Raw genomic sequence first — 11050 nt, 5'->3', positions numbered from 1 at the left:
GAGGGAAGCCATGCAAATCCCGCCCCAGGAGTGAAAGGACTGGCTTCTTCCGCCTTTTGAGGTCGTGTAAGCACAGAGCAAAGGGACGCACCAGACTTGCCAGGCCCGCCGGGCGCTGTGAGGGCCTCGCTCAACTGGATTTCCCTACACTGAACTCGGGAGTTTGTCCACAGCCTCCTCAGTTACAAGCTGGACCTTGGAGACCTACTGGTGGAGGAAGGATTAAGCTCTCAGTCCAAAAAAACTCAACCTCCCCCTGTCCAGGGCCCTTTTTCCTGGAACAAGTGGAAAGCCTTACCCTCTGCTCCTGGTGTAGGGCCTTCTCTCTGGTGTGCGCCCCCCACAGGGACGCAGCGCCTGGGCTAACTTCCAAGCTCAGTTTCTGCCACAGTCTACACAGCTCCAGCCTCCACTCCTGCAAGCTTTCGGAGAGACCAAGGCCCCTCCAGCTGCTTAAAGCTGCACCTGATTGAGGGCAGGTGGAGGGGAGCCCTGCCCTGACCCCGCCCCCAAGACTTAAGGTCCAGTTCTTATGTCAGAACCCAGGACAACTGGAATCCACTTCAGCCTGTGCTTTCTGGGGACTCAGGACAGGAGAGTTCTTGGGTCACAGAGGGCCTGGGTCCATCCTGCTCTGCGCTGACCCCTCTCTACTTAGCGCCGTGTCTGGGACAGAGCAGAGGCTCGGGAAATCTTTGTTGACTGACTGCATGTCTGGGGTCAGCAAATTCTCTTTAGTTTGAAAAGCTTCAGATGCAAGGGCAACTGTCCTCAAACCCCGTTGTCTGAAGCCAGCGTGGCCGAGCATGGCTGTTAGGAACACCGGTAAAACCCCACATGATGATTCTGACATAACTGGTTAAGTCTTCAGGCTCAACGCTGCATGGACATTGTGATTTAATGAGGAGCTGCTGTTGACCTTGTAATCGTCTCAAAGAGACTGCAACCAGCTGTTCACAGGGAAAGGGCGAAGAAACACGCCAGGAAACAGAGTATGAAGTACTTTAATAGCTCAAACTCAAAGTCACTGTGCTCCCAGTTCTGAAGAGCTTCCTAAGAGGCGACTCTGGCCATTTTGGAAGCCAACGTTCACCCACCCGTGGCCTCTGGCATCGACCTCCTCTGGGTGCTGACTGGGAGGAAAGCATAAATGTGCCCAGAACCATCTTGGCTCCCATGGGACCTTCCTCCATCTATGCGTTACATCAAGTGCCTTAGTCGGACTAAGATGACGACTCGGTAAAAGGAAGAGACAAACGCTGACTGTGTAAGCAGGAACAGTCCAAGCTGGAAGGAAAAGCACACTGCGTACATAGGGTACAGAAGGGCGAGCTTCTGCCTGCGGGTCTACGACATTACATTTGTTTTGCCTGCAAACTATCAAGAAGGATTCTGTTGGCCAGGTGTTTCCACTGGACAAGCAACATGGTGGTCCCGTTCCTGGGTGTCCCGTGCCACCAGCCCAGTCATCATGCGTCGTCCACTGGAGAGTCTTTGAGGGAAACATGAAATCCAGCTCATGACTCTACCTACGGGTCGATTTCTTCGGGAATCACTGTGATCATAATGTCTTCATTGCCCCTGCGGACAACCATGTTCAGGGTGTTTTCCTTTTTAATGACGTCGCTGACGTCGTTGGCAGAGACCACAGACTGTCCGTTGATGCTGATGATGACATCATTTTCCTTGAGCCCACCACTGTAACACAAAGGGAAACACAGGTTTAACACTTCCATTACTCCTGGTCTATCTGCCGTGTAGGGTGCTCGACCGGACACTGACAGAGGCACAGCTTAGAACCTAGAAGCCCAGAGCAAATCAGGTGAGGCAGTGGTTAACTTATGTGAGAAGGCTTAAAATACCAATGGAGTCCACGATTTCCTTTTGACAGTTTTAGGCCAAGTCATCGATCATGTCCGGTCGGAGATGCTTCCCAGAACCGGTATGACTGGATGATGGACTGACCCCAAAGGAGGCAAGGATGTGTCATATACCACCTACCATGTTCCATGACTGTGGCCAACTTGCTTGTAATGGGTGTCACAACTCAGAAGGCAGCTCCCAGAGGAGCAGGTGGAATGGTTCTATTATGAGGCCTTCCTTTGATTTATTGCTGAAACTTTCACTCTTACGTACGACAGTGTCAAATAAGCTATTAAGGCCTTTAATGGCCTAGCACAGCTCCCGCAAACTTTTCCCCTAAAGGGCCAGATAGGAAATATTTGGGGCTTTGCAGGCCATCTGGCGTCCGTCACCTCTCACTCTACTGTTGTAGCCCTAAAGCCACTGCGCGCGGAGTACGACTACTGAGTATGGCCCAGTTTACTGGCTGTGCTCCAGTCAACTTCACTTACGGACCCCGAAATGTCAATTTCACATAATTTTTATGTATCATAAAAAACTACTCTTACTTGAAGTGTTTTTCAACCTTTTAAAAATGAAAGGCTATTCTTAGCCCACGGTCGTATAAAATTATAGTGGGCAGTGGGCCAGATCCAGCCTCCAGAGAACAGGCTGTGGGCCCCGGGTCTAGCTCTTCTCTCTGCACATTTTGTCAGGAGAGGTAACAAACACTGACTGCTGGTTGAGCTCCTTTTTTTCGTGCTACTTTGATGTTCCCTGAGTTATTTCCTGGAGGTGTGGACAGGTATGGCCTGACTGGTAACAGACAGAGAAGCCTTCTTTCGGGGGAGATGTGTCCGTCTGGGGGCCTACAATGAGACCACTGCCCAAGATCTCAGGGACACCACCCCTTAAACCCTCTTTCCCCAGCCAGGCCTGCTCCGGAGACTCAGGAAGAGTTCGATATTGCTCTTTCCAACCTGAATGACCCCTCATGAAGCGAGGATTTTTGAAGACAGGAAGCACCCTTTTGCTGATGGGTATTGAGCTGAACCAGGGCAGAAGGTCTGGCTGGAGAGACTGACCAAGGATGTCCAACCATGTCTTCAGGGATATCCTCACAACCACCTGAGCCGGTACGGAGAGAACATAACCTCCTCCCCGCTGCCCCCCGGGAACCACAAGGTCATCGGGCAAAGGGAAAGTAACTCTAACTCACACTTCTGCTGGGGTATCAGGAATGACTTCAATGATATAGGCTCCCGAAAGCACGTCTGGGAAGTCTCGATGGCGGTCCTTCAGCTCTTTGGCTTTGCTGCTCAGGGGGAAAAGCACCGACGTTCACAGTAAGTAAAGGGTCTCGCGCGCCTGAGACTCGGCTCTCAGCCTGCTTCTCCTCCTGTCCCTGATTTCCAACATAAAATGCCTCCAGGAGCTTTGATTCTGCTTGAAATTGCCTATCTACCAGGGTCAAAGATTTACTGGCTAACAGGAAGGGCAGTGCTTTATCATTACTATGATTAAGTTTACTCATTAGTTAACGTAGCTACCAGAACTTAAGGAGTGAGTATAATACAGCGGTGGACCTGGTTTGGAGCCCCAGCTCTGCCACTTTCTGTGTGTTCCCGGGCAGTTGCTTAACCTCTCTGTGCCTTAGCTGGCTCGCCTACAAAATACGAATAATGACGATACTCTACGACATAGGCTTGCTTTGAGGATTAGGTGAGATCGTCTGGATGCAGGACCCGGCCCAGTGCCTGGTGCACAGCAAGCACGTGATAAATAGTGGCTAGTGTCACTGTGGCCAATGACCACTGTCACCGCCCACCGATCTGAGCCTTGACACACATTCAATCACTCGGTCCTCACCGCACAACCAAATGCCTGCACTGTTATCCTTGTCTCAGAGAGGAGGAAACTGAGGCACAGAGGGCAAGTGGCTCCTGAGGTCCTAAGCCAGGGAGTAGCAGAGCTGGGACAAGAACGTGGGAAGCCAGGTGCCAGGGCCGAGAGTCTGTCCCCATACCCGTCTCCCACGGCTCCAAGACAAGTAACCGATTCACATTTTAGTCTTGGCAACTCAGTCCCTATCCGGGGGTGCCAAAAATGGTGCCACCATTCATAATACACATCCGAACTATAGTAATATAGTCACGATTAATTAATAATAAGGTAATTATGATAATTAATGTAGTAATGCCTATATTAATACGTTCTGCTCTTTGCTGACTTTACCTACAAACGTTTCAACCATGCCCTTTGTTACCAGGACTCAAGTGATGATACCAGACTTTTTCATCAAGATTAAAACACCAGTATGCTATGAGGCTGGCAGCCGCATGCCGCACCTTCCACCAGCTCGGGGAAAACAAGCCCATCCGTCATCGGGGCCTGACCCAGCATTCCGGCAGCCACAGCCCACGTGCGGCAGGGCTCAGGAACGGCGGGGCGCTCTGGGCTGAGGGAGGCACTTGGGGCACTCCTGGAATGTGGGTTTCAACAGAACAAGTGGTGAAAGGAAGGCATGAGGGAGAGTGACCAACATACCGCCCTGTTCAGGGCTGCCTTCAAAGAGGAGGGCAGAATCTTCTAGAAGGAGGGACCTGCTCCACACACACATACACACACACAGACACACACACACACACACACAAAGAAGGATAAAACTAGAGGCCTAGGCTCATGGCCCTTCCTCTCTCTCCTGATGTTTCTCAATTTTTTTTTTATTATTTTTTAAAGACTCTATTTATTTATCTGAGAGAGAGCAAAAGAGCATGAGAGCAGGGGGGGAGGTGGAGGGGAAAGAGGCAGAGGGAGAAGCAGACTCCCCCTGAGCAAGGAGCCCAATGTGGGGATCGATCCCAGGACCCCACGATCATGACCTGAGCAGAAGGCAAATGCTTAACTGACCGAGCCACCCAGGTGCCCCGATGTTTCTCTTTAACCAGAAACTGGGATGCTCAGGGCAGCATAAGGTTTCTCTTTCACAGTGCCAGTGAGAGCCTTCTGAAGTTCAGGTTTATTTAAATCTAAGACACAGACACTGAAGTCCTGCTTACCCACCTGGAGGTGAGTGACATCATTCGGATGCCAATATACTTCTTCTTGGTAATGGCTTTGCCTGGTGTGACAACAAAAGGACAAGAGGTCAGCCCAGGTGGCAGTTGTCCTGGGTCACCAGAAGCTATGAGGGTCAATCCCTCGGTCAGCAGTGTAAAGTCAGGCCCATCAGGGTACACTGAGGCTGTGGTTCGATTCCCATTGAGAACCCCTCCTGTCCTGGGACCTAGGAAAGTCCAGTCGTTTCAGTTAAGGGCCAAAAACTTGGAGTGATACTTACACCTCTTTGCCTTATCCTGACATCTAATGAAGGTTCTATCCCTCCTATAAACCCAGAATATGACCCCTCCGTCCCACCCAGCTGTGGGTGACTGGGAGAGCCTCTTACCCAGCTTCTACCCAGCCCCTCTAGCAGTCTCCACCCACCATGACAAAGACTTCTCAAAGACGTCCACCACATCATGAGATTCCGCTTCCTGTTGCACATGTGGACGTGTGCCCTAAGGCCTTTACCTTGGCCACTGCGACCCTGGCTGACCCCTTTCCACATCCATCTGTGCGACTCTGCAGGTTCACCGCACTCCAGCCCCTAGACCCACTCGCTATGCTCTGCCCCCAGTGGAGGCCTTGAGTCTGCTATTCCTGGGTGTGGAAATGCCACCCGCCACAACCCCGCCACTCCCCAGCTCACCACCCGGCTTCGTTGGCAGGGAAGCATCACTGGTATCTGAAATCTTGCCTGTCTGCGGTCATCCTTCCTTCTCCCCCAGGCAGAAGGTAAATACCACACATGCCCCCGCGGAGCCGTGCAACCCCCAGCCTCACCCCAAGAGATGGATCAATAACCGTTTGTGGAATGAATGATGTCCCTGAATCTGTTTTCTCAGCAGTGAAATGGGACCAATACTTCCCACCGGACAGGGCAAAGGAACTTAATGAAGTAAAACGATGTCTAGAAACCACTTACGATGGTGCCTGGTATATACGAGACTAAACCATATGAAACGTGCACGGTCAAGAGTCAACACCTGTGACCTAATCCCAGGGGCCTAACAACATGCAACCCATCACGCTTCTGGATCTGAAAGGCTTGGCTCCTGTGCAGGTGTGTGGTCTTCCTACTGCAACCTCCCGAGGCTGTGAGGGTGGCACTTTACCTTTGGCTTGTCGGTCATGGGACTCGGTGAGGAACTTCTTAATCTTGTCAGATGGGATTGCAAAGGAGATTCCAGCTGTGACCTTCAGGGTGTTAATCCCAATCACTTCGCCGTCCTGCAAAATGAAATGGAAACAGTCTGCTGAATCCATGAAGGCTTGCCAGAAGACACGCACCGAGAGCAAACGGATCATTTGTGTGAAGGAAGTCTTTGAGCTGCTGAGTGGGGTGGGGGAGCTGGAAGGAGGGGGGTCCCAGGACCGCCATGGGGAGGCATCGCTGGGGCAGCCGGAGCCATGCTTAGCAAGGGGAGCTGGGACCCACAGCAGGCTCGGTCCTCAGGGACCACCATGCCGTAGGAACAGCCTGAAGCAGGGAGCTTCCAGGTGCTTCTTTGCTCCTTTCCCAGGGGATAGTCTCGGAGCCCTTTAGGTGGCTGTCCACACCCGCCGGCTTCTTCCGTTTCCAGGGATCTTCAGATGCCTCTGCCCAGACCAGGGAGGACCACCTCCGTGCTTGGGGTTCCCCAGAAAATGCAGCGCTGTCTGGGCAGCCCTGGAGGCTGCAGGGGCCGCGGGGTACCGCCCCCTCACGTCCTCTGCGTGTCACAGACCGGCTTTCAACCACAAAGGAAGCCAGTATGCAGGATGTGCTTCGGTTCGAGAAGGCTCAGAGGTCAGCGAGCACTAGTCAGGAAGGGCAGGCTCGCCTCATGCCACTCGGCCATCGTCCTAACGCTACTGTTCACGGCTTGTGCAGTTCAGGCTGAGAAGGGGAAACTGCCTAGCGAGCCTCCATCCCTCCTGGTACTTCCCGCAGCACTGGGAATTCGGTCCCTGGCACCGAGAACCTTCCAGGAGGCACAACCGCCCTAGGCCCTGCTAAAGACGGCCTCAGTTTCGTAGAGGGACGTGAGAATAGAGCTGGGGGACCCCTGCGCTGTGTGGGCCTCACTCTGACAGATTTTCAGGCTTCCCTTTTCGTGCGTTTACATATTTAAATACAGACGGAAGTGACATCTCTGTGAGCGGGGGCAACTCCTCATTCCAGCCAGGTCTTAAGGGAGGGCTCCCGGCCAAGACAAAGACTGTGGACGGGCCAAGCCAGCTCCTGCGGCGGCCTGGAGACCTCATCTGAAGGCCGGGCCTTTCTGTAACAGGCTGGAACTGCTGACACCTTCAAAATAAAGGCTTGCTCCTCTGGCTCCTCCTGGATCGGACCTGAATTCCACTGCACTGACTTGGAACTCTGAAACACAAGCGTGTCTGCTGGCATAACACTTCCAACCCTGACTCCAGCAGGCCTTACTCTTTCCAGAAAAGATAAGAAGGGTAATTTGCAAGGATACAGTACATTCACAGATTTCACTTTAAAAGAATTAGATACTGTGCTTTGGCAAGTTCATTTCTGAAAAGAAAGCAAAAAAAAAAAAAAAAAAGCATTTACACAGATTTAAAAAAAAAAAGGCCTTACCAGGTTTACTAATGGGCCTCCCGAGTTTCCATACTGAAATTAAGCAAAAATGAAAAGGTTATGAGTTCATGTCTTTACATGCCCCGAAGTACTTCCCTGCCTGGCATGCTCCCCCCCACCCCGCCGCCCCCACTACAGATTCTTTTCTCGGATTTGTTCCTGTCCACCTAATATTTTGCTGGGAAAAGGGACCTTAAAATTTTTCAGAAAGTCTTGGATATGCCATAAATGGGATTTTTTTTTTTTTTCCTTGGCTCCAAAGCCCAGAGGCCAGCTATGACCTCCTGACAACACCCAACACTTCTTCCTTCTCCTGACAACAGCCTGGCTGCCAGCTGGCTCGGGTGTTCCAAATCTGCACCCCCCCCATCCCTGCGTTGCTGCTGGGGCTGGAAATCCACATGGTTGTTCTTTTTCCATTACTTCATGTAGATCACAAGAAAGTTTGGGAATAAAAGCTACTAGAGGCAGCAAGTGCGTAGAACACACTTTTTCTTATGTATTAAACAGATGTACGTGGGGGAGGGGGCAACACTGCTCTTTAGAAACGTCAATCCTGTAAAAAGACAGCTGAAGGGGAAAAAATGTAATTAACAAAAGATTCCATTGATGAAATGGTGGGGTGCACTGCCTGGCCTCCTTAGACATCAGACAGTATGGGCCTAACGCTCAGACTGTGCCCCAAGGCAGAGTGAACACCTGGGGGCAGGGGGGTGTCTTTAACAGGCCAGAGGGAGCATCCCTTCTGCACAAAGCCTCAAAGGCAGGTCCACCAAGGGGCCTGGAAGCAGAGGGGCCATCATGGCCCCTCGGGTGGGATGGGGAGCTCCTCTGGGCTGCAGACCTTGGCGTATCTGAAGTCCCCTTCGCAAGAGTCCCTGGAGCCTTGGACATTGCTAAGGCTGAGGACCACCCCTCAGCCTCATCTGCTCTAGGGGTTCAAAGGGCAACTCTTTGGCCGGCACCTCGAGGGTCCTGACTCCACCCCTGGCTCCTAAGCCCAGCTCTCCGCACACCCGGGCCGACCCCGCGGGGCTCACATTGATGATGGCATCTGTCTGGATGTAGTCCATGTCCGAGTTCCGGAGCCCCAGCTCTTTGCCACCGCGCTGGGTGGTGCTGACGATCCCGGTGGTGACGGTGTTTTGCAGGGAAAACGGACTTCCGAGGGCGACCACAAACTCCCCCGGCCTCAGCTCTGAGGAGCGGCCAAGCAGCAGGACAGGCAGCCTTCCCTGGAAGCACAAGGGTGGCATTGCTGCATTTGGTTAACAGAACGGACGGACGCACAGACGTCGGGGAGTGCCACGCAGTGACAGGCCTTGTGGGAAAGTGGGGTCAGGCCCGTCACCCCTTCCCAGGCAGAGGCCACGCGGCCCCTCCCACCCACTATCATCGGCATGTTGCAAGCTGTCATGGGGCCAGGGACCACTGAAGCCACCGGCCAAGGAAAACACAGAAGGTCACGGGAGGCCGTCTCGGGGTCACACATCTTGAAGCTATCAGCACAGACTTAATGAAACCTTGAGTCCAGGACACAAAGTCTGGATTTAGGGCAAGGCTGCCTAAGGCTGTCTGAGAGAGTGAAGCGGCGTGGAAGGTTCCTGAGCCCACATACCCCAGCGTGGAAGGGAAGGTTGGATCGGCCCCCACTTATCAGAGGCACATCCATCCAGAGCCCTGGGGAGTCGGGGGACCCGAGGGCTGGAACTGCACGGGCCGCATTGGGTGAGTCTCTGTGCTAAGGACAGGGCAATTCTGGTGAGGGGCAGGGAGGCGACTGGGGCGGTAAGGCATCCAGAGCTCCCCACCCCTCCACCAACACCAAGACCCAAGAAGTAGGCTCTCTCCTCACCTGAAAAGACCCTCCATCAACCACCTCTGCTCCCCGGCCGGGGTGAACTGACCAACCCAACAAGCCCCGTCCCTGATGCCCTTGGAGGGCCGGGCAGAGTCAGAAGCAGCAAACGAGTCTTCAAACTAAAACAGGATGAAATCAAGCCAGCTGGAGTGGCCATGGCTGAGGAGAGCTGGGCTTCCATCTGGAAGGCTTGAGGCCCTCCCCCTCCCTTCCTTCCTGAGCCAGGCAAACCTCCTGAGTTCCTCTCGCCTTTGTTCCCCAACAAGACTAGCAGCTGCCCCAAGGGGACCAGGCCCAGGAAGCCAAGACCCCACCCTGGCCTCAAGCAAATTGCACTTCCAGCACCCTTCTGTTTGTCCATCTCAAAAAAGAAAGGAAGAGGTGGGGGGGGGCAGGAAGGTGGTGTGAGTAGGACCCAGCGGTTACTTTCACATCTGCTCCAACAGGGATAGTGCAGACACCAGCGGATGGGGGGAGGGGGTGATCCCTGGGCTATGTCACAGGTGGAGAAATGAAGGCTCCAAGAGACTAGGTGACTTGAGACAGAGCAGAGACTCACCCCCGGGACTGCGACCCCAGACCTAGACTCCCTCATCAGCTCCACAGCACTATGCCACGAAGGCCCCCCCGCCCACCCCAAATAAGGAAGAGCTGGGCCACAAAGTCCAAGGAGGAAGGAATGTTGAAGACAGGATCTAAGATGGCCTGAGAAGGAATGCCCCTGAGGGCACAGCCAGTGAGAGGCCCAGGAGAGCTGTCAAGAGCACAGACTCCTGGCAAGGCCTGATTAGATCTGGCCCCAGTTCTTTCATCCATTTGGAGTTTATTTTTGTGTATGGTGTGAGAGAGTGGTCAAGTTTCATTCTTTTGCATGTAGCTGTCCAATTTTCCCAGCACCATTTATTCAAGAGACTGTCTTTTTCCACTGGATGTTTTTTCCTGCTTTATCAAAGATTAGTTGCCCATAGAGCCAAGGGTCCATTTCTGGGTTCTCTATTCTGTTCCATTGGTCGATGTGTCTGTTTTTGTGCCAGTACCATGCTGTCTTTGTGATCACAGCTTTGTAGTACAGCTCGAAATCCGGCATTGTGATGCCCCCAGCTTTGTTTTTCCTTTTCAACAGTTCCTTGGAGATTCGGGGCCTTTTCTGGTTCCATACAAATTTAAGGACTATTTGTTCCAGTTCTTTGAAAAATGTCCTCGGTATTTTGATCGGGATAGCATTGAAAGTGTAGATTGCTCTGGGTAGTATGGACATTTTAACTATGTTAATTCTTCCAATCCATGAGCATGGAATATTTTTCCATCTTTTTATGTCTTCCTCAATATCTTTCAAAAGTGATCTATAGTTTCTAGGATATAGGTCCTTTACGTCTCTGGTTAAGTTAATTCCAAGGTAACGCATGGTTTTTGGTGTTATTGTAAATGGGATGGATTCCCTAATTTCTCTTTCTTCAGTCTCGTTATTCGTGTATAGAAATGCAACTGATTTCTGGGCATTGATTTTGTATCCTGCCACCTTACTGAATTGTTCTATAACTTCTAATAGTTTGGGAGTGGATTCCTTTGGGTTTTCCATATAGAGTATCATGTCATCTGCAAAGAGAGACAGTTTGACTTCTTCTTTGCCGATTTGGATACCTTTGATCCCTTTTTGT

At 52.1% G+C, this 11050-nt stretch overlaps 1 protein-coding gene across 1 annotated transcript in view; it reads right to left on the bottom strand.

Moving 5' to 3' along the window:
- Positions 1-988: 988 nt before the first annotated feature.
- The window catches only part of HTRA1 (HtrA serine peptidase 1), a 53369-nt gene continuing 43307 nt past the window's right edge, over positions 989-11050 (bottom strand). Inside the window, exons 4-9 of the mRNA XM_034663385.1 lie at positions 8572-8766; positions 7532-7564; positions 6060-6174; positions 4906-4963; positions 3062-3157; positions 989-1698 (exon numbers count right to left, since the gene is read on the bottom strand). Of these exons, the coding sequence (XP_034519276.1) occupies positions 1530-1698; positions 3062-3157; positions 4906-4963; positions 6060-6174; positions 7532-7564; positions 8572-8766 (666 nt within the window). The 3' untranslated portion in view covers positions 989-1529. The remainder of the gene's footprint in view (positions 1699-3061; positions 3158-4905; positions 4964-6059; positions 6175-7531; positions 7565-8571; positions 8767-11050) is intronic.

Source organism: Ailuropoda melanoleuca, chromosome 6, assembly GCF_002007445.2.
Source record: "Ailuropoda melanoleuca isolate Jingjing chromosome 6, ASM200744v2, whole genome shotgun sequence".
NCBI classification, from domain to species: domain Eukaryota; kingdom Metazoa; phylum Chordata; class Mammalia; order Carnivora; family Ursidae; genus Ailuropoda; species Ailuropoda melanoleuca.
This window is presented reverse-complemented; position numbering and strand designations above follow the sequence as displayed.